The following is a 22472-nucleotide window of genomic DNA, read 5'->3' as shown; positions in this document are numbered from 1 at the left end:
CTTTAAAGCCATTTTTAACAGCACAAAGAGAAGTTGGTGACAAAGATCTGAAGGGTTCCAGAGCTGCTTTGGGGACTTTCTCCATCTTACTCCTCTCAAAGTGAGACCAGCGGGGGTTGAAAAGATCCCTATGGGTAGAAACCACCACCATGTGGGACTGGGGCTTTAACTGAACTCTCCCAGTGCGCCCTGGCAGGACGCCCCCGCCCGCCCACCAGCACGGCACGGGCCCAACCACCCCTGCCCCCAGAGAGGACGTGCCAGGGCCAGCATCCCAACACTGAGAGGCACAAGGAGACCAACGGAGAGGAGCGGTGGAGCCCTGCAGGCAGCACCCACCGCCTCAATTTATTTTGAGTTTACTTCGCTCTTCCACGAGCCTCATAAAGTGAAACGTTAGGGCACTGATTTTTAGAATTCTCTTCTCAAAAGAAAAGCATTTATAACTACAATATTCTTCCAAACAGGGCATTAGCGGCACCCCTCACCCCAGATTTTGATATGACACATCTTCATTGTTATTTAACCGACCTGAGCATCTCTAATTTTGTTGTGATTTTTTTTTTTAAGATTTTATTTATTTGTTTAACAGAGAGGGAGAGAGATCCCAAGTAGGCAGAGAGGCAGGCAGAGAGAGAGGAGGAAGCAGGCTCCCCGCTGAGCAGAGTCCAAGCGGGGCGTGATCCCAGGACCCTGAGATCATGACCCGAGCCTAAGGCAGAGGCTTTAACCCATGGAGCTACCCAGGTGCCCCGTGATTTCCTCTTTGAGCCGGGCTCTGGCTGCCCCTTCGGGCGGCGCTGGTACCAAGCCCTGGATGACTTCATTTAAGCCCGGGAGGCCTCGAAACCGGTCCCTGCCTCCTGCGATCCTGCCACCAAGTGATGGGCCTTGAGGCCCCTCGCGGTCCTCGCCAGAGCCGGATGACCCCGTGCGTGAACACACGCGCTCACGGGCACACCGCACCCTGCGGAGCCGAGCGCGGGCCCTCCTGCCGTCCTGCGCCGGTGGCCCCAGTCTCCCCTGGGTTGGGGCACGTTCGCCCCGCCTCGCGTTCTTTTCTGGATCCCCATTTTCTTCCCGGCGCCCAAGGGGTTTCTCGACTGGTCTCTTTGGCCGACTTCCAGGGCTTGGCGAGGGCCCCGTGGGAGAGAGAGACGGAAAAGAGCGGGTGGGGGGGCTAACTTCGCTCAGGAAGTCTGGCGGATAACTAATTAGACCCCCGTGGGGTCGCGCTGGAAGCGGTGGCCCCACGCACGCGTGCTTTGTCTCCGCCTAGCGGCCACCAGCCTCAACTGCAGCCTCCCTGGGCCGTGTCTTTAGGCAATTGTGGATTCACCCGCGGAGAAAAGGAGATTTGCCTCTCATTTTAAAATGGAGCTCCAGGGCCAGGGAGAGCTCTGCTGGCTTAGCAGTGGATAGGAAGTCAGAATTTAGACTGTAGGGTGTGTCAGTTAGAATGGGAGGACACAGATTCTTTCAATTCCCATCTCAAAAAGCCCACAAAAACATCAAGATAAAGAAAGGACAGAATAAAAATAAGAGATTAGTGATGTGTAAAATAGGAAGGTAGTAGAACTAACATTTAAGTCAGAATCATCATTCTCTGGAAAAAACGAGGAAAAATTAGACAATGACTGGTTAATGTAGTTGAGGCAAAGTGAGGAGAGAGAAGGAAACAAGAAGACACTAATGAAAAATGCCAAGGGAACTGGACCTCAGAAGCAGAACTGGCTAACTAATTTGTGGGGCCCAGTGCAGAATGAAAAGTCAGGAATCCATGTTCAAGAAAGCAGGGAGGGACGCCTGGGTGGCTCAGTCGGTTAAGCTGCTGCCTTTGGCTTGGGTCATGATCCCAGCATCCTGGGATGGAGTCTCACATCAGGCTCCTTGCTCAGCAGGGAGCCTGCTTCTCTCTGTCCCTGCCTGCCACTCTGCCTGCTTGTGCGTGCTCTCTCTCTCTCTTTCTCTCTCTCTGACAAACAAATAAATAAAATCTTCAAAAAGGCAGGGAAACTGTACCCTGAAAGGTACAACAGTAGAACAGGGGTTTTTTTTTCCTTCCTGTGGTCTTCATTGTAATTTATTAGCATAAATTTTCATCTTCCTATTGTGCAATGTTGGCTTTAAATGCAATAAATAACATTCAGTGCCTATGTAGAATGACCAAAATTAAACGAGTTGGGTTTTGTAATTCATGTATGTAGATGCATTTCATTCTCCCAGAACAGTAGAAGAATGCCACACAAAACTAACTCACTTTTCATTTCATTTCTTGACATGTGTGCATTCCACGAACACGCTCTCTGTCCAGCTTCCGGATGAGTGAGTAAGGACCACTTACCCTAAAGGATCTCCATGTCACGCTACCTTTTCTTTCCTGTCTTTGTCATAATTTTCAGCATTAGTAAATGCAGGGATGTATCTCTAATGAAAAAGGACAAGATGCGGTTCCTTGATGTCTTTTGTATTTCTTACACCACCACTGGCTTCTTGCTGAGAGGGAAGCGAGTTTCTCCTTGGAACAGAAAGCTCAGCCTCTCTTTGGTCGTCAGCACCTGTATTTCCTCACTTGTCCATACAACACACTCCACCTTTCTTGAGTCTCACGGAATTCCTTCCTACTCACCGTGGGTCCACTGCGATCCTTGTTCGTGGGACATGGGGAACACCATATGCAAACGGAGAGCGAGGAATGGCAGACATACTTATTGTGCGAACATCCTCTGTCCATGCACCTGCTCCTTGTCCCAGTGGGCCTCATCCTGGGAAAACGAGCCCTGCCCAGAAGCACATGGGTGCACAGCCCCGTCCATGTGATCCGCCTGTCGGTTTACAGGTCAATCCCTGCTGCCGGAGTGCAGAGCAGAGCATGGATCAATGACCCACTGAGCCAGGTGCACCGCAGGGCTCTGGGCCATGCACACACCCAGAAGCGTGAGTCTCCAGCCCGTCTGGGGCTACTTGTAGTAAAAAAACGCTCCCATGGGTAAAGAGCATCAGTATTGGCCTGGGCTCGCAAACTTCCAGACAGGTGGCTGCACTCACAGCCTTACCTTATGTGGTCCCTCTTAATATCACTTATACTGGAACTCAGTGGTGTAATGTTATTACACATCTTTTCTTCCAGAAACATCCATTTTCCTTAGAGTTGCTTACTATTTTGTAGTTTTACTTTCCTTATGTATCTCTGTCTTAATTCGTTAAGTATGTAGTGGAAGTATAAATTGCCTTTAAATTATTTCTTTTCTTCCTGTTTTATCTTCCTTCTCCTCCTCCTCCTTCTTTTAAACTCCGAGGCGCAATCCTGGCGCTTAAGCCCGTCTCCAGTCAGGTACTTGCTCTTGTCTGAGAATGTTCCTTTCCCGTTATTCATGGCTCTCCCTTTGCTTCTCTTGTGTACCATCCTGGGTCCACATCTTTCTTTTTCTTTGCTTCCTTCCTCATTTTGTGACTCTCTTCCTCCAGAAACTTCTCGATAAATGATTCGTGGAAGTGAATATGTTCAACTTTTCATAGGTGAAACAGTGTTGATCCTATTTCTACATTTGAGAGTTTGGCTGGATTTTGTAAACTGTTCAAAATTACATTCTCTCACGAGTGTGAAGTTATTTTGCCATCATTTCTGAGCTTCTAGGATTTTTGTTAAGAATGCCATCTGAATTTGCGGACGGGGTCACGAGGCTGGGCTTGGAGAGGTCAACACCACGAGCCCTTTGGATGGTTTTTCTAGGAGGAATGGGAAGATGAGGATTTTGAGCGGTGGAGTAAAGTGATCTCGTGCCTGTTTTTATAAAACATGGTCTCTGGCCTCAGAAGAGGAGAGAAGAGAGTGCAAGGACTAATATTTTCTGGGAACCTATTGCATTCTAACACTTTCTAAACCTTTTCATGTTACCTTTGCAACAACTCTTTGAGGAAAGGGAGGCTGACAGGGGTTCACTGTAGTCAGAATTTGAATCCAAGTTTTTCTGACTCCAAAGTCACTATTATCTTTTCAATGGAAAGTTGACTCTCTGGGTAACTTGGGGCCATGTGCACATAAGTACTTGCTGAATTTTAATGAGTGGCTCTGGATTAATAATTAATTAATAATTAATAATCCCAGTGGATCACTGGGATTATTGGTTTTCTGACCTAGAGGGATCCCTCATGCTGGGGTAGAAACTTGACATTAGAAATTGATTTTAAATTAAATTATTAAATTATAATTAAATTACTAAGTAACTTATAAATTATAATTAATAATAATAATTAATAATCCCAGTGGATCACTGGGATTATTGGTTTTCTGACCTAGAGGGAGCCCTCATGCTGGGTAGAAACTTGACATTAGAAATTGATTTTAAATTAAATTATTAAATTATAATTAAATTACTAAGTAAATTATAAATTATAATTAATAATAATAATAATCCCAGTGGATCGCTGGGATTATTGGTTTTCTGACCTAGAGGGAGCCCTCATGCTGGGTAGAAACTTGACATTAGAAATTGATTTTAAATTAAAAAAAGGAACTCCAACCCAAAAAAGAAAAGAAATTAGGAAAAGGTTCTGCTTTCACTTCTGCTTCTACCTTATGTGGGACGAGAACTATAGACCTCTTTTGAGGAGACTCCTCATTTCTGGATACTAAGATGGTGTGCCAGACGTGGAGAGTCATTGCTCAGATTCCCCCTCCAAGAAAGGGCTCCTGGCTGAGCTGTGAGGAGTGTGGTTAGCTGACAGCCTCCACTGCTCAGATTTGCCTCAGTTCTTGAGCTGAGGTACTGGTCTTCTTGAGGTGGCTCCAGCCAATGACCGAACATGACTGTGGTACAAAGTCCTATCTAATTTCTGCCTGATGCAGGACTTTTCCAACATCCTTCAGAGCTTCCCACTGGGCTGACAACTTTTGTTGGATCTATGTCACCTTTTCCTGATCCTCTGTAATCCTGCCTCCTCCTTTTTCCTTTCACAAATGTTGCTCTCTGGTAAGCCTTTTATACCCCAAATCTGTCTCAGTATCTGCTTTCCAGAGGACCCAGCTGACACAGATGGTATGTTGTTAGCCCCAACCAACCTTTCATTCATAAAGGGCGTGGATATTTTTGAACTGGATTTGAGTTGGTACCAAGAGAATAAATAATCACGCTGGCTGCTAGGGACCAAAAAATACTTCCATTCTGGCACATGAATTAAATAAGCTTGTGTTTCTTCCTATTCTTGGCACTGAGAATGTTTTGATATTATATAACACGGCTTGGATGTTCCCACTGGCTTTCTCAGTGAGTGATCTGTTCAATTCATTGAAAGTATGACTGAAGACAAGGTCACTAAATCCATTTCCAGTCAGCCAGTTTGTTTCAGTCAAGTTGCCTGGCTCTAAATGGATTGTTATCCATTCAGATATGGATTCCATAAGCCCCTTGCCCACACGCTGAGTCACAATGTAGACCAATAGTTTCTCAACCACATGGAAGACTGTCACCCTTCTCTTGGATCACTTATAAAATATCCTGTATCTGGTGTTGTGTGAGGAAGTCCTAATGTGTTGGTGACCGGGTTCTTCGTTTGAAGCCATGAATGAAAGGGAAGAACTTTTCCTCTTTGGTATGGAAGTACCTCCTAATTCCTTATAAGAAGAACAGTCTTTTCATATCATCCATTCAATTAGCAAATATCCATTTACTAAGAAGAGTTGTTACATGCTCTTCACTGGGTCAGACTCTTGGCGGCTCCACCCAGATTTTTACGTTTCTGAGAAATCCGCATGTGGCTTCCCCAGTTGTAACCACCAGGCAGATGCCTCTGAGCGTCTAAAGCATTGCTTGTTCCTGTTCCATTTGTCCTTCATGTTAGAAACATCAAGCTTTAATCTTCGACAGATGAAGTCTTAAGAGTCGGGGTTCTGGGATCAGACAGTCTTAGCTTCAAATACAGGTTCTCCTACAGACTGACCGTGTGATCCTGGTCTGTTTACTTAACCTCTCTGAATCTTAGTGCACACCTCTGTAAAACAGGATAATCCCTATCATATAAAGCTCCTATGAGGATTAAATGAAAGAATATTTATAAAGCACTTATCTAATACTGAGTTATGACTCTATTTCTGACATTAAAATATTGTTTTTGTATATCAGGCTCTTGGACAGATGATATTTGTACTGTTGCCTCCTCATTGTAACTATTTGCCTTGGTGAGTGAATCCTGGCACAATCCCATCCTTGAACAAATGTGACTTTGAACAAGACCTTCTTTCTTTGATTACCAGATTATTCCTAAGTTTGATGAAGCCTGAAAGCCTTAAATATAAAAGTTGCTGATGCAACTTTACCGTAATATAGCAGTTTGGATTCAGGCTTCATGTTTGAAATGTGGCTATCGGATTGACTATTTGCTCTCTGGTCTTAAAAGATCGGTAGATATTTGGGGCCTAGGCAGTTCATCCCTGGAATGACTGTGACAAGAGTCAGGACCTTACTCAGCTGATCCCATAAAAGATAAGGTACAAAGACTAGCTTCCCAATACAGCGTCAGAGGCAAAAAAAAGTACCCTTAGCCCATCTGCTGTCATTGTGCTGGCCGAGACGGCCTCATCAGAGGTGCTGTTTGTCCCCTAGCAGAAGGGAAGGGGTCCACGTCTTGGGGCCCATAAGCTGGAAGGACAAGTCCATTCTCAGCTCTTTCTCCACAAAACCTTGACTTCCCAGAGACCCTCTCTCTCCTTCTCCACTGGACTGGGAAAGGACAGATGTCTATTAAAGCTTATGTTCCACTCATCTGAAGGGAAGAAATTCTGTCTCTGCTCCTGGGTTTAAGTGGTTAGTCTTTCATTGAGTCAAATCACATTTTAGTCTTTCCCCTTTTATTCCTCATCTTCATTACTATTGTCTTGCAAATAAAAAAATGTATACATACATATATATATATATATATATATATATATAATTGCAAGTGTTTTCTCCCAAATTGTCTCTTTCATTCTTTTGTGACTTTTATAGAACAGAACTATTTAATTTTGATGCTATCCTATTTATGAAATTGCTGTTTTAGGACTCATCCTTTTGGTATTGTATCTAGAAAATCTTTGCCTAACATAGGGTGACAGATATTTTCTCCTCTGTTCTGTTTGAAAAGTTTGTAGTTTTAGGTTTCCAGTTTATGTCTATGATCCATTTTGTGTTAAGTTTTGTATATGATGTAAGGATTGAAATTCATCTCACTGCATGGATAGCCAACTGTTATAGCATCATTTGTTAAAACTATCATATCCTATGACAAAAATTAGTCAGTCATTCATATAGGTGTTGCTCATGCTAATACCACACTGTCTTTCTTATGGTAGTTTTATTTAAAAATCTTGAAATAGAATATTGTTAATCTTCCAACTTGTTCATCATTTCCAAATTTGTCTTGGCTATTCTAGACCCTTTGTGTTTTCATATAAATTTAAAATCTATTTTTCAGTTTCTAGCAAAAAAAAAGTCCCTACTGTGATAGTTACGTTGCTTAAGCGAATGGAGGAAGTAATGTACACAGCCTTTGCCACCAATTCAAGGTCAAGTCTTCCATCAAGGGGCAGGAAAACCCATAGCCAACCGATAGTGGCTAAAGTTACATAGAACTCAAAATCCCAGTGCCTGGACGCTGGTTGAGCAGGAATTAGGAATTAAGAATAGTCACAGGGGCTGGCGTGACCTTTTTTTTTTTTTTTTAAGATTTATTTATTTATTTATTTGAGAGAAAGAGCGAGGGAGCTAGCACAGCAGGAGAAGGGAGAGAGAGAGAGAGAATCTCAAGCAGACTCTGCACTGAGCACAGAGCCTCATGTGGGGCTCTATCTCAGGACCCTGAGATCATGACCTGAGCCAAAATCAAGAGTGAGATACTTAACTGAGTGAGCCACCCAGGTGTTCCTGAAGTGCCTCTTTCAGTGGAGCTGCAGATAGAATGCCACAGTTCCTAGGTTCACTGCCTTGTGCACAGCCCCGTCCATGACACCAGCCTCTTTCTGTTTTGGGGGGAAGTGCAGAAGGGGGCAAGGTGCAAGGTATAAATGAACCACAGCGTTTGACAAGCCCCAGCTGGGGGCGAAGACCCTACTCACCTGCAACGCTCTTCCCACATGCCCTCCGCATCTTCTTACCCTCCCTAACTTTCAAGACCTACGCCAAGTCCCACCTTCTCCAGGAATAATTCTCTGACCAGTATGTGCCAGACATTACACTGAGGGTTCTACACACATCATCCCATCGAATCCCTATAGTAATCTATGAGGAATAGATTTTGGAAGAATAGATTTTGAAGAATAGATTTTGAAGCCTTATGGCTTCAAAATGGCAGAGATAGGAAGGAAGCCCAGATCTACATTAATTCCAAAGCCAGGTTCTTAAGCCCTTTCTACCTGATACCACCTCCTCCGTGTTATCCCTTTTCTGACCTATGATGGTTTGGACTTAGTCTTGCTCAGTTGGGTTATTTCATACGCTTGTAGAATCAAGTTTTCATTGAGGAGATGAAGCATTTCCCCATCTCTGTTGAAGGTTGCCTGCAGGAACAGATGACATCTTGCACTTCTCCACCTCTCTTACAAGGCCCTGTGGTCTAGTGAGGTATACACGGGGTTAAACAATTTGTCCGTTCATTGTGGGGGAAGGGGGAAACCACAGTGGTTTGGAGAATAAGGAAAATAAATTAAAATATACTGAATACCAGAAACCATATTTCATTATTTTATTTGATCCTACTTTGATCAACTCTATTTTAATGTTTCATGAAAGGTACGATCATCTTTGGTAGAGATAGTTTCTTTGCTTCTGAAATTAATAACAATGGAGCGGCATGCCCAATTCTGCACACTATGTGAGTGGTCGAATATAGACCCCTACACACCCCTCTTCCCAGTTACAATGCGTTCCCACCACACATCATCGCCTTTCTGATTTCAAGCCAGATCCATGGTTAAATTTGGTTCCAAAAGGCAGCTCTTTTTTTTCCCCCACTATTTTTCTTGTGTATATGTTTTCGGAAATTTAAGGCCACCAAGTAGATCTAAAAGAGATGAGACTGCCAAGTTTCAAAAGGGCAAGAACAATTCTTGGCTCCACACCAGTGAATGACAGACCATTTCATGGAGTGGGAGGAGGAAAGGTGGTGTCCCCTGGACAAAAAAAAAAAAAAAACAAACAGATCCAAACCAGATACAAAAACAGAGGAGCTGGGGAGTGGAGCCACCATCCAGGAGAGACTCCCTCTCAGCGACTGTGGGGAAGACAGTACCATCTCCTGCCAAGATGAAGCTGTTGTTGCTGGGTCTGGGGCTGACTCTAGTCTGTGCCTTTGAGGAAGGAAATGATGTTGTGAGAAGAAACTTTGATGATTCGAAGGTAAAATTGGTAGAGTGCAGTAGCTTCATACCTGGGGGGTGGTATGGAGGAATCTGGGGCAACATGGCCATACTGGAGGGCTGGTGATCAGACTTTCCACTAAGAACAGTTGTCCCATGTGAAAAGATGGCAATGTTTGGGGGACCTCTCTTCTCCCTGGAGGGACAGTCGAAAGAGCCCTAGATGTGGCACCAATTGACCTTAGGTCTAATTCCATGTTCATGTCACCATCAGGAGTCCCAGCCCACAGGCCAGGGTTCACAGAGACACGTGTGTCTCTGTGGTGTTCCCTTTCCTCTTTTCTTACCCAATCATTTTATTGATTTATTGCAGATTTCTGGATATTGGTATTCCATTCTCTTGGCCTCTGATGTCAGGGAAAAGATAGAAGAAGGTGGTAGCATGAGAGTTTTTGTGAAACACATCGAAGTCCTGAGCAATTCTTCTCTGCTCTTTAACATGTATACAAAGTAAGTGTGGCCTTTTTCACTTGGGAGAGTCTGAATATGGTGTTGGACCTCTGCGTGGGGCACAGAGGCGTACACATACATCCCGGCTCTGTACTCAAAATCAGAGCCCATTTCCTCACACTGATCCAGAACCTAGAGAACCTGGGCCTTTTCTAGACTCAGAGAAAAGAATCATGACAGAAATATATTAAAGCAGGAGTAGAAGAGTAAGGGGTAGAAAGTTTCAGAAGCATAAGGAGTGTGGCATAGGTTTGGAGCACAAGATTTGGAATTGGCACCCTATCTCTCCCTTGAACCTCTCTCTTACTACCTGTATGACCAAGAAACTTCATCTCTTTCCACCCCAACTTTCCCTTGGGTAAAGAGGATAATAATAATTCCCTTGTGCTGTTTGGCAAGGACCATGTGAGATAAGGTTTGTAGAGCACTTTTCTGAGAGGTCGGCCCATGGCAAGTCTGTGGCTAATTATCTAACCAGGTGTTTGTAGTAATAGTGGGAAATGGTGGCAGAAGACCAGTGATGGAAACCATTGATTCATTCTTAAAGTGTCACCTGAAGTGAAGTAATGCAAATAAAAGCTCTTTGGAAACTGCACCCCCAAAGTGTTCAACAGTTAAGTGGAATCAGAAACTCATAAGTAGAGTGTGAGAGAGCCAGTCCATCAATACTCTGGGATGTCAGCTTATTCTGTTTTACAGAGTGGATGGAAAGTGTACTGAAATTTCTCTGGTTACTGACAAAACAGAAAAGGATGGTGAATATAGTGTTGTGTGTAAGTACATGAAAACGTCTTTCTATATTCTACTTCCAAGCCCAAGAATTTACTAAACCCCAATATCTTCAGGATCTTGACCCATTCCTGATCAGTGTTTATGCACATGATATAATGGGGGCCATCTGATAGACAATATCCTGAATTAGGAAGAATCTTGCATACAAAAGCAAATACCTGGCACATCATACCATCAGATAAAGAAGGCAGTTTGGTTATATATACGTCCACCAAGGAAAGAAAATTGGCAGAAAAACAAGTGGCAGGACGGCTTCTCATTCCCTGCCCAATTTCTGATGATGTCTGGTGGGCCATTGCCACAGCACATGGCTCAGCATATAGCACCGGGTATGGAAAGCCAGTGGGGCTTGTAGAGAGGACAGAGAACCAGTGTTGGCAGAGATGGTCAGGAGTGGTAGGTGAGTCTCAGGGAGGATGATAGAGCATAAGTTGACACTTTGGTTAAATTTTTCTACCACTAGTAGTCATTGTACCAATATCTCTTGGGATGTTGCCTCATGAAGCCCACGGGAGATATAGATGAGGGCATTAGATATCACTTTCTATCTCTTCCACCATATGCACTTGAATTTGTTTTGTGGATGAGACCAGGTAAAGGGTTTCCCTTGCTTCCCAAGGACCACACAAGCTCTGAGCTGTATTCTGTTTCCTCCACAGATGATGGATACAATTTATTTAGCATTGTTGAAACAGACTACACTGACTATATTATATTTCATCTTGTGAATTTCAAGGAGGAGAACACATTCCAACTGATGGAACTCTATGGTAGAGTATTTTCACGCTGACACTCATCTTGGGGTGGGGAGGGAGAAGAAGGGAGCTAAGTCTGGAGACAAAGCAGTCCTCCCAATTTTATCCTGGAATGTCTTAGCTCCCCTGAAGACAGATGCTCACCTTTGGTAATCCCTCAGATTTGGTGATGGGAAAATGATAACATCTTTCATCATGCCAGAAGTATATCCTGAAGATGTCACATTCAAGACAGGTTATAACTCATCCCCAAGACTTCCACCTAGGCACCCAATCAGTGCTCTCCATTTCCCCGTCCATCTGGAGCCACCCCATCACAAGCCTCAGTGACATCATATGTAAGACACAAGAGTTCCTGTCACTCTTCCCACAGCTCGAGAACCAGACGTGAGTGAAGAAGTCAAGAAAAGGTTTGTGAAATATTGCCAAAAACATGGAATTGTTAAGGAAAACATAATCGACCTGACCAAAGTTGGTAAGTTTAGCTATTTTTGGTTTTTCCTTCCTAAATTCTGATGTTACTGAAGGGGAAAAAACCAAGAGAAGACAATGCCCCCAATCAGTCCCCTTTGTCTTACCCTGGAAAGTGAACTGATGTCAGTGTTCTCATGTGCTCTGTCTTTCCAGATCGCTGTCTCCAGGCCCAGGGGAGTGAAGAGGACCAGGACGCCAGGTTGGTGATCTCTGGTGGAGAGGGTGGCCCAGGGATGAGTCCCTTCCAGAAGCATTAGGGGTTTGTGTCTAAAGATGATAATGAAAATAATTTGGTAAGGAAGCTTATGGGGAGAGCTTGAGATGTGGAATTGGAGTGGCTGGGTTCAGGACTCATTCCTACCATGAGCTTTTGAACAAATGACCTAAAAAATACAAGGGGAACAACAATGTCTCCCCTCCTGAGTTACCTCTTGGACATAATGCTGGCGAAAGACTGATGACGTGCTAAAAATGATTAAGACTTAAACATTTGAAAAGGGGGAAAGAGTAACAGGGTGTGAGTTTCATATACATTCCTGAAGATTCGTGCTAACACCCATTCCTGTGTTCATGGTCTATCTTCCGTGCCCAGAAGCCATCTCACCCTCTAATGTATGGCAAACATTTCTTCCTCCAATCTCTGCACATCTTTAACTTCTCATCTCAGACTAGAGCTGTCTGAATGCCTGCTTGTCTTGTAAGCTGGAAAATAGACTCTGAATTTTCTCTTTGGTTTCCTAGCTTAGATATATTGTGGAGCTTCGTTAAGATACTGTGGGTTGCATAAAGTCAGCCTTTATTAAAGGTAGCTATGGCTTTGCCGTTATCTCTCCATTTATCTAAAACTCTTCAATGGCAGAAACAAACCTAGCATTCCTCTTTGCTTCCTTTCTTTGTTTCATAGATTCAGTTTGGGGAGGATTGAGATGGAATCAGCAACAGAAAAAAAAAAAGGCATTTATTCATTGTCCTCCCTCCCCTATTCTGGCAAATAATGTAGGTTAGAACACAGGTTGATATCTTCTTCTTCACCATTTGGCTTGATAATAAATTTTTTTTTTTGCTCCTAATTCAATCCATGAAGTGCTTAATATATTTCTGTGTTCTCTTTTTCATCTGCTGATTTAGTGCTGAGTGAATACTTCCTCATCTGGGCTCCAGGATCTTCCCTTCCATGGTCCCCACGCCATCTAGTAACAAGTTTTGATTTCCATTATCACTTGTGGAAGAATTAGCTCTGTCTGCATTTTCAGGATCTTCCCTAATTGTCTAGGAAAACTCATCAACCGACCAAGAATCAAAGATTTCCTCCTAACTTCCAACTCTCTTTGCCATACCCAGGAGAACTCTACCATGAATAAGACCTTCTTCTACCTGGGCAATAAATGATTAGCCTTGCAGTCCTGTGGTTTGTCTTTGTGTATATGAGAGACGTGGGGCTGATGACAAACAAATGGGGGGGGGTGACCTCTGAACCCATAGTCTTTCTCTAGCTTCTCAGAATCGTTCCTGAGTTTCTCCCTCCTCTGTAGTAATTATCTGTCCCTGTGAATGCCACTTACCCTTTGATTTGTCATTTCTTAGTGACCTGATAAGACAGCCATGCCCAGAGTTTGCCCCATCCTAGAATTCTCTTTTTCAATGGTGCTGACAGATGGATGCTGCTGACCTTGGTACCGGCTCAACATGTTTCAGGACATGTCCCCATTTCTCAGCTTCTCCATGACATTCATTCTAGGAGATGGTCAGTGTCCTTCCATTCTCTTGGTAAAGCTCTTTCAATCGTTACACTTATCTACTGTGAACATACTGAGTGAAATTCTATGAAGTGTGAGCAATCCCTATGTTCCACAGTTTGCACTTGCTACAGTCAGGAGGCATCAAGGGGGCCAAAATGCCATCAGCCTCTTCTTTGGGGAGCTGATGAGCTTTGGGGAAAGGGAAATTAAAGATCCACCTCCACTTACAAACCTTTTGCAATAGCGTAAAGCTTAGCAAGACCTGGGTGGGGTTGTCATACAAAAAAAAGGAATGCCTTGGTCATTAAGGACATAAGGCTAATGAGGGAAGACTTTAGAGGCATGTGGCTCTCCCCACATTGTACTCTTCCTCCAGGTCAGAAGAATAAGTTAGGTTCAGACTTACTGCTCCAGACTTCAGCATTTGGTCTGCTTGGCTAAAATATGGCGAAAGGCTATGTAAAAAGTCAACTAGTCAGGGGGAGATCCCTCATTTTTTCTTTAACTGAAGGATGGTTGACACACAATGTTACAGTAGTTTCAGGTGCACCACACAGTGATGCAACAAGTCTGTCAGATGGAGTAGCCATCTCTCTGATGTCAGATCTCAAGAAAATCTAGGACCCCTCATTTCCTAAAAAGATTGATTGATTGATTTAAGGGGGCAGAGCAAGAGAGAGAATCTCAAGCAGACTCCCCACTGAGCATGGAGCTCAACCTGGGGCTCGATCCCAGTACCCTGAGATCACAACCTGAGCCAAAATCAAAAGAATCAGATGTTTAACTTATTGAGCCACCCAAGTGCCCCTAAGACTCCTCTTTTTTTCTTTTTTTTAAGATTTTGGGGGCACCTGGGTGGCTCAGTGAGTTAAGCCTCTGCTTTCAGCTCAGGTCATAGTCTCAGGGTCCTAGGATCGGGCTCTCTGCTCAGCAGGGAGCCTGCTTCCCCCTCTCTCTCTGCCTGCCACTCTGCCTACTTGTGATCTTTCTGTGTGAAATAAATAAATAAAATATTTTTTTAAAAGTTTAACTGATTAAGAAAAAAGATTTTATTTTTTTATTTATGTCAAAGAAAGAAATAAAGATTATTTAATCTTTAATTTAATAAATAAAGAAATAATTTAATTTAATTAATTTAATTTAATTTAATAAATAAAGAAATAAAGATTTTATTTATGTCAAAGAAAAAAAGATTTTATTTATTTATTTGAGAGAGAGCGAGAAAGCAAGAGAGAAAGAGAGCACGAGTTGAGGGGAGGGGCAGAGGCAGACTCCCACTTAGCAGGGAGCCTGATGCAGGGCTTGGTCCCAGGACCCTGAGATCATGACCTGAGCCAAAGGCAGATGCTTAACTGACTGAGCAACCCAGGGGTCCCATAGAACCCCCTCATTTTTAAATGTTAACACTTCAGGGATAGAACAGCTAATACCCAGAGGGGCATGGTTTAACATACCCTTGGGAACACTTAAGACATTACCAACAATAACAATACAAGGAAGGCCCCATTAATGACAGGAGATGGCTGGATAGCATCATATGACAGCCAAGAGGGAGGCACAGAAAGACCCCCTGTTGTTCTCAGGTCAAGATGGCAGCTTGAGCTCACATGAGACCTACCCTCCAACTCCAGACACTTGATGCAAATGAGCCAAGAAATGTTCAGAATACTGGAAAGCAAGGAGTGAGGATGTCTGTAGATCAGAAGCAGAGCAGTCTTTCTGGAAATGGAAGTGTAAGGCAGGGGAAGAAAGAAATGATGTGGGCAAACAAGCCAGAGCAGCAGAGCCCAGTCCTCTGGGTTCTGAGTACAGAGCTGGGTCCCTCATGCAGTGACTCGCGCAGGGTTGGGAGCAAGTGTCACAGTGGCCAGCGGGGTCACAGAAGGAAGCTGACTGCCTGTGGCCTGCAAAGGAGATACCACCACCCATTTAAGAAGGAAAAAAACAGGCCCTGCTATTCTGGAACCAGCCTGACTCCCACCACTAGGCTTCCGTGTTATCACAAGTTGGCCATGATGCTCACCGCTAGACCACTATTGATCCAATTAGACATCAACAACCTCATCAAACATCAACATCAGACTACGTCACTCTGAGATCATAAAAACAAGGTCATTGTGCAAATATGCCCTCTCTCTCCTAAAATGAGTGAATTCTACATGTTTATTCTCAGGTTCATGTCCTCTCCTTATGGATAAGATTTATTAAGATAACCAATCTGACTCGCCCCTGCTTTCTGACTGCACCCAATCAAGAGTTTCCCCAGATCCTCCCCAAATCCTGTAGTAGGTTCTTCCTAACCCTCTCTTACCGAGATGCTCATGGTTCCCCATGGTGACGCTCTTCCTTCCTGCAATAATTAACCCAACTTGTTCAACTCCAGTATGTTCCTGGTGATCTTTGGTTGAAGAGTATTAATCTTTTTAGGACTAGAACTGGGACCTACTCCATGCATGTGCTGCCTGGAATTCTGGGAGGCACCAAGCTAAATCACAAATGCTAGGTCTGCTTTAATGCTATGCATGCTTAGGGGCTAGGACATAGGACCCTCCAAGGAGTTTGGCCTGGACAACTAGGAGGATGGAATTGCCATTTTCTCCAGTCAGCTGGAGGAACCGGTGTAGTGGGGAAGGACCTCAAGATCTCAGTTTGGGACACTTCATTAGTTGATCTACCTTGCCTGCTATTAAAAAAAAAAGAGAAAAAAAGGAGGGAGAACCCTACCATAACCTATGATGAAGATAGAATTAATTTTGCCCTCCCATGAATAATCTGAAGCAAGAGTTCCAAGTGGACTGGCAATTCTGTTCTTTCTATCTTATTTCTCCAACTCTAGGACAGTTGTCTTCAGCCCTGTGGTTAAGCGGAGTTGTAGGAAGTGAGAGAAAGGAGAATGTGGTGGAAACATGGTCTATGCCCACTGTCCTCTGTGGCCCCTGGCTCTGGGAGCTTCTGGTTCATTGCACCATCAGCCACACCCACGTTCCACTTGTCAAGGCTTGGAGAGATTACTTTGAGGATTAAAGAGTCACATGCTTTTGCTACAGGCCAGACCTAAATTTCTTTTGGCAATGCAAATGTCTTCAAAGACAGTAGTAGGCTTCTGATGCGTTTAACTCTTGACTTCTCCTGAATGGATAACAAGATCCCCCAAAATCTTATGCAAGCATAGATTTAAGCCTGGAAACACCAGGATTTTCTAGATTGACATTTATGCCCTTCCCACCCCATCTCCCTTTCTTAATTTAAAGTGGTTACTTTGAGCCCATTGGAAACAAAGGATTTGGGTGCAATGGGCCGTAACACCTTCTTTGCCTGCAGGCTTGTGACCTTTTTACAGCACAGCCTTACATCCTACTTCTGTCCTACTAAGACTTGACTGCCACTTCACAGCCGCGCTTACAACTGCTTCACTTCGGGGTAAAGAAGCCGTGACCCTCCCTGAGATTCTGCTTTCTCATGAGCTCCCAGAGACGCCAATGCTGTGCCACCCAGGGGGTGCCGTAACACAGGAGAAGTGAAACTATTCCTTTAACTTTCTTCGGTGCTTCTAGTCTTGGATTATGTTGCTCCACCTGGGTGCTGGAACCTCCCAGGTGTACTTCCCAACTCCCACCGAGGGATTCTCCCCCACAACTGGTGCCTGAAACAGGTGATTCTGGGAGGGGATGAGGGCTCACACCGCCTCTTCCGCCATCTTGCTGATGTCAACCCAAGTGGGTTATTTCACCAAAAAGACATACAGAGAGAAAGGCATCATGTTTTCAAACCCATTTAAACATCTTCTAGAGTATCTAATGGAATCAGGAATCCTACAAAAGGTGGCGGAACCTGCCACTACCAGGAGCTATGCTACTGCTTCTTGGTACACTTTGTTCAGGAACTGGAGGTCCCAGCTCCCAGCCAAGTCCGACCAGGAATTCTCCACCATGATACTTAAATCCTAAGGGGTTTTTTTGCCTTTTTTTTTTTTTAAGATTATTTATTTATTTATTTGACAGACAGAGATTACAGGTAGGCAGAGAGGCAGGCAGAGAGACAGAGGAGACAGCAGGCTCCCTGCTGAGCCCCAATGCGGGGCTCAATCCCAGGACCCTGGGATCATGACCTGAGCTGAAGGCAGAGGCTTTAACCCACTGAGCCACCCAGGCGCCCCAATCCCAAGGTTTTGGTTTTTGTTTTATTTCTTATCATCCTAACTATCACCTCACTGGCCATCAACACATTCTTAGGGCCTGAAAACAAATTGAGTAAAGGAAGGGAAATAAATTTGCTGCAGAGAGCCCCAGTGAGCAATATTTCAAAGGCAGACAAGTGCGAATTAGGATTACTCAGTAGGTCATATATGCCACGTTTCCTTCCAGGAGTTAAAAATATATGCAAGGAAACTCTGCTTGGGCCTCAAAATATAACAAGGAAAGTGTATTTGCATCCAGTGGAATGGGAGACGTGTCCCAGGTTGATTTTCTGTTTTTGTTTTGTTTTAAAGATTTTATTTATTTATTTCACAGACAGAGATCACCAGTAAGCAGAGAGGCAGGCAGAGAAAGAGGGGGAAGGAGGCTCCCTGCTGAGCAGAGAGCCCGATGCGGGGCTTGATCCCAGGACCCTGGGATCATGACCTGAGCCGAAGGCAGAGGCCTAAACTCACTGAGCCACCCAGGCGGGGCTGATTTTCTGTTTTGCTTAACAAGTCACCGCAGCACAGGTTTTGAAGGTCACAAGACTGACACAGGGTTCACTGAACCAACACAAAGTGAACCCCAAGTCTGCCAATTTATTCAGATCATCTTCTATGTCTTTTTTTTTTTTTTTTTTTTTTTTAGAGTTTTAAAGTTTTCTCCTTAGTAATCTTCTTGTGTATTCATGGTTGGTGATTCCTATATGCTTCGACTCTCTGTTTTGGTTTTTGGTTTTTGTAACCACTAGTTGTTATCATGAGTTTTCGCTGGCTATAGAGAAATGGTATTGGTTTTCATAAGTTGATTGCTTTAGCAAGCTTGATGACAATTTTTGATTAGTTACAACAAAATCAGTTCTAATGCTTTATGGATTCTGTTGGTTTTATAGGTGTATGGTCATATTATCTGCGAAGAGTGTCAATATATGTCTTATAATCCGTTCAAGTCTCTCTCCCCTCCCCCTTTTTTCTCTCCCTGTAATGTTAGCCAGAACCTCGGGCCAATTTTAAACATTGAAACGATACTTCCTATACCAGGGGCTGGCAAACCATGGCCCGTAGGCCAAAGCCTTCCATCTGCCTATTTCTGTATAGCCTGTGAGCTAAGAACATGTTAGGAACACTGATTTTCAACCCCAATTAAGTAAAATATTATCCCTCCCAAATCCATCCTTCTAACCAATAGGCCTCTGTTAAAAATAAATTGTACTCAATATTATATTTTAAGTCTCATCAACAATGTGCTTTCTGTATTATTATGTCAGTACCTACATAATATCTTTGATTTTGCCTCTTAGCCAACAAAAACTAAAGTAGTTACTCTCTGGCTCTTCAGAGAAGCAGATTGCCAGCCCCCGTTTCTATACATGGCGTCTCCCTCCCTATTATCCGTGCCGCATTTCCCCCAAGCAGACAGGCTTGTCCCTGCAGCGCGCCTTCAGTAAAATGAGCCTTCGAGCACGTCACTGTGGGACAAGGGGCTATTTGCAAGCTGTCCTTTTACGGCTCTCCTTCAAATAGCAGGACTGTCTTGAGCCTGAAAGGAGGAAATTTAGATGAATGTTTCCAGAGTAAATATCAAACCAGGACACCCTGAGGTTATTTTGGGGTTTAAGGACAAGGATGAAGATTCCAAATCTCTATGCTGGGCTCAGAGGACTTGGTCATCTGCTCTTCTTGTCCCCGACAGGACTTCGGTGCAGACTGTGGTCCTGGAAGCGAGCCCATCGAGATACTCGCTGTTGTTCTTAAAAATTAACACTTCAGAAACACTGTTCTGTTGGATTCAAAAAACATATGATGGATCAGTTCGGGTTATTAGGATAATAGACAATTACTGGCTAACTTCTTGGTAAAGCCAGAGAACTGGAGTGCCCCGTGGCTCCCGAGAGCCTGGCCTGGGAGATAAGACCTGGCCAGCAGCGCGGACGCCATTAACCAGCAGCCAAGATCCCCATAGCCTGACACGATGACCTTAATTCTCCACATTTCTGGTAAGCCTGATTAGTTACGCACACTCTTTTCCTCAGACACCCCACGAGCAATCCCATCTCCGCACCCTTGCCCTTGCTGTTGCCTCTGTGCGAAATACTCGTCCCCCAGATAGCGGCCTGGCCCATTCCCTCGCCACCTTCTGGCCCCTGTGCGTCCCTCCTACAGAGGACTCCTCCAAACCCCAAGGATCAAGTAGTACTCTTTCTCCACCTTCCTTGACTGGCCTCTCCCTTTTATTTGTTTATTGCTTGGACCCCCTCCCTCAAGAGTGTAAGTACAAGGAAGCCAAGGAGTTTCTTGTGTTCACCACAGTAGCCAACACCGGCAGCATGCTTAGCACGACACAGGCTCCCCATGTTCGCTGCCTTAATAAGTAGGCTTCCCTGTCCTGCGCAGGAAGGATCAGAGAACCCATCTTCTTTCTCCCTTGTCTTGCCCTAATCTTTTCAGGAGTGTCTCAGCTCAGACCAAAGAATGTGGGACCTTCAGAATTTGCCCATTGGTGAAATTGGAGAGATGGGAACACTGGGCTCTTGGAGGGGGACTTGGCTGTCTCTTACACACCCAAGAAGAGCAGGCCTAGCAACTGACCCCTGAGAGAGGAAGAAAGGACCGATTCATGCATGATCTGCCTCCCCACCTCCTACAACCCAGGCCAGGGTGCTAACTCACTGCCATTTCTGTCCAGGCTCCCGGGGGGCTTGAAAGGAGTTGTAGAAGTTGAGATTCAAGAAATGAGTAAAATGGGGCGCCTGGGTGGCTCAGTGGGTTAAGCCGCTGCCTTCGGCTCAGGTCATGATCTCAGGATCCTGGGATCGAGTCCCGCATCGGGATCTCTGCTCAGCAGGGAGCCTGCTTCCTTCTCTCTCTCTCTGCCTGCCTCTCAGTGTACTTGTAATTTCTCTCTGTCAAATAAATAAATAAAATCTAAAAAAAAAGAAAAAGAAAAGAAATGAGTAAAATGGTAGACAGAGACTTGGCCCGATGGAAGGATATGGATGTTTCTGAAATGTGATCCAGTCTTCAGAGTTGAATCAGGGAGGCCTGAAGGCACCAGAGGTCTCTGAATCTACAGAAGAAGATGGAAGAGCAGCTTTGCAGGGTTCCGAAGAAAGGGAAGGACTGAGGGTGTGGGGAGCTGGGGGGCAGCCTTTACCCCTCCCTGACTGTCTCCCTTCCCTCAAATCGGCTTCGCTGGTTTGACTCAGATTCTTACAGCCCCTACACATATGAACCTCCACTCAGCAAAAACAAAGAGATGACTACATTAGCATCATCCTGTGTGATACTTAGGTTACTCCGCCTTTCCCCCAAACTGACAGCAGGGTCTGCAAGTCCACATTCCCTTAGGGCCAGGAAAAGATGCGCAGGAAGCACCTGTGAGCGGCCATTCTCCATTCGCATGTTTTTCATCTCAGCACTAAAGCAAGGAATATAACAAGAATCCACGCGTTTCTTCCCCATCTATAAAAGAGGGATAGTAAAGAGTAACATCTAAATAGTAGATCCTTGTAAATATTAAATTAGTTAATATTGCAAAGCCTTTAGAACAGTGCCTGACACACAGTAGGCACTATCTAAAGCCTTTGCTGTTATTATTCCTTTACTACATTTCTGCAGTTTGCTAATAATTTCATTGTAATTCTCGCACACACCTTCACATGTGAGCTTCATCCATAATGTATTTTTTAAACAAGATTTAATTAATTTATTTGACAGAGAGATCACAAGTAGGCAGAGAGGCAGGCAGAGAGAGAGGAGGAAGAAGTCTCCCCGCTGAGCAGAGAGCCGGATGCAGCGCTCCATCCCAGGACCCTGAGATCATGACCTGAGCCGAAGGCAGAGGCTTTAACCCATTGAGCCATCCAGGTGCCCCAATCCATAATGTATTTTTATATGATGATTCTTATCAGATTTTAAGAAAATGCTCACTTCATAAGACAGGTAAGGGAGCTTTGCACCTGAAAATAATTTGAATAGCTTCAGGGTGATCTATTCTTTAGAGAGTATCATTTAAATTAGAGAGAACTTACCTATAAAATCCCTGCCTCATCTTCTTTGGTACCTCTTTTTCTTTACTAGTTTTCTATTTCTCTTGGGTTGTTGTTGTTTTTTGTTTTTGTTGTTTTTTGTTTTTGTTGTTTGTATTTAGATTTCATTTATTTATTTATTTTTAAAGATTTTATTTACTTATTTGACAGAGAAATAGCACAAGTAAACAGAGAGGCAGGCAGAGGGAGAGGGAGAAGCAGGCTCTCCGCTGAGCAGGGAGCCCGACATGGGGCTCAATCCCAGGACCCTGGAATCATGACCTGAGCTGAAGGCTGCAGCTTAACCAACTGAGCCACCCAGGTGCCCCTAGATTTTATATATTATTTGAGAGGGAGAGAGAGCAAGAGAGAGCACAAGCAGGGGAGAGAGGGAGAAGCAGGCTCCCGGCTGAGCCCGCAGGCTGACCTGGGGCCCAATCCCAGGGCTCCAGGATCGTGACCTGAACCGAAGACAGACGCTCAGCCAACTGAGCCACCCAGGTGCCCAGAGGGCTGTGATGGTTGTGCTGACCACCAAAGATAGCTGTTTTCCCTGGGCATCCTGAAATTAGATGTGGCTCTGTAACTTTCTTTGATCAGTGAAAGGCGAGGGAAGTTCCATATGTCCAGGGGAATCGGGATTTTTCAGTGCCCCCCAGGTGATTCACA

General features: G+C 44.4%; 1 protein-coding gene across 1 annotated transcript; it reads left to right on the top strand.

The window, feature by feature from the left end:
• Window positions 1-9182: 9182 nt before the first annotated feature.
• LCN9 (lipocalin 9) lies at window positions 9183-13259 on the top strand. Its single transcript, XM_004747830.2, has 7 exons — window positions 9183-9368; window positions 9702-9838; window positions 10538-10611; window positions 11290-11400; window positions 11759-11860; window positions 12013-12058; window positions 12988-13259. The coding sequence occupies exons 1-7, from the start codon at window positions 9276-9278 to the stop codon at window positions 12995-12997; spliced, it is 573 nt and encodes a 190-aa protein (XP_004747887.1). The 5' UTR covers window positions 9183-9275; the 3' UTR covers window positions 12998-13259.
• The last annotated feature ends 9213 nt before the right edge of the window (window positions 13260-22472 follow it).

The sequence above is a fragment of the Mustela putorius genome, unplaced genomic scaffold (genome assembly GCF_011764305.1).
Source record: "Mustela putorius furo isolate JIRA1106 unplaced genomic scaffold, ASM1176430v1.1 tig00000580_pilon_pilon_pilon, whole genome shotgun sequence".
NCBI lineage: Eukaryota > Metazoa > Chordata > Mammalia > Carnivora > Mustelidae > Mustela > Mustela putorius.
Note: the sequence above shows the minus strand (reverse complement) of the source record. Positions and strands in the feature narration are given on the sequence as shown.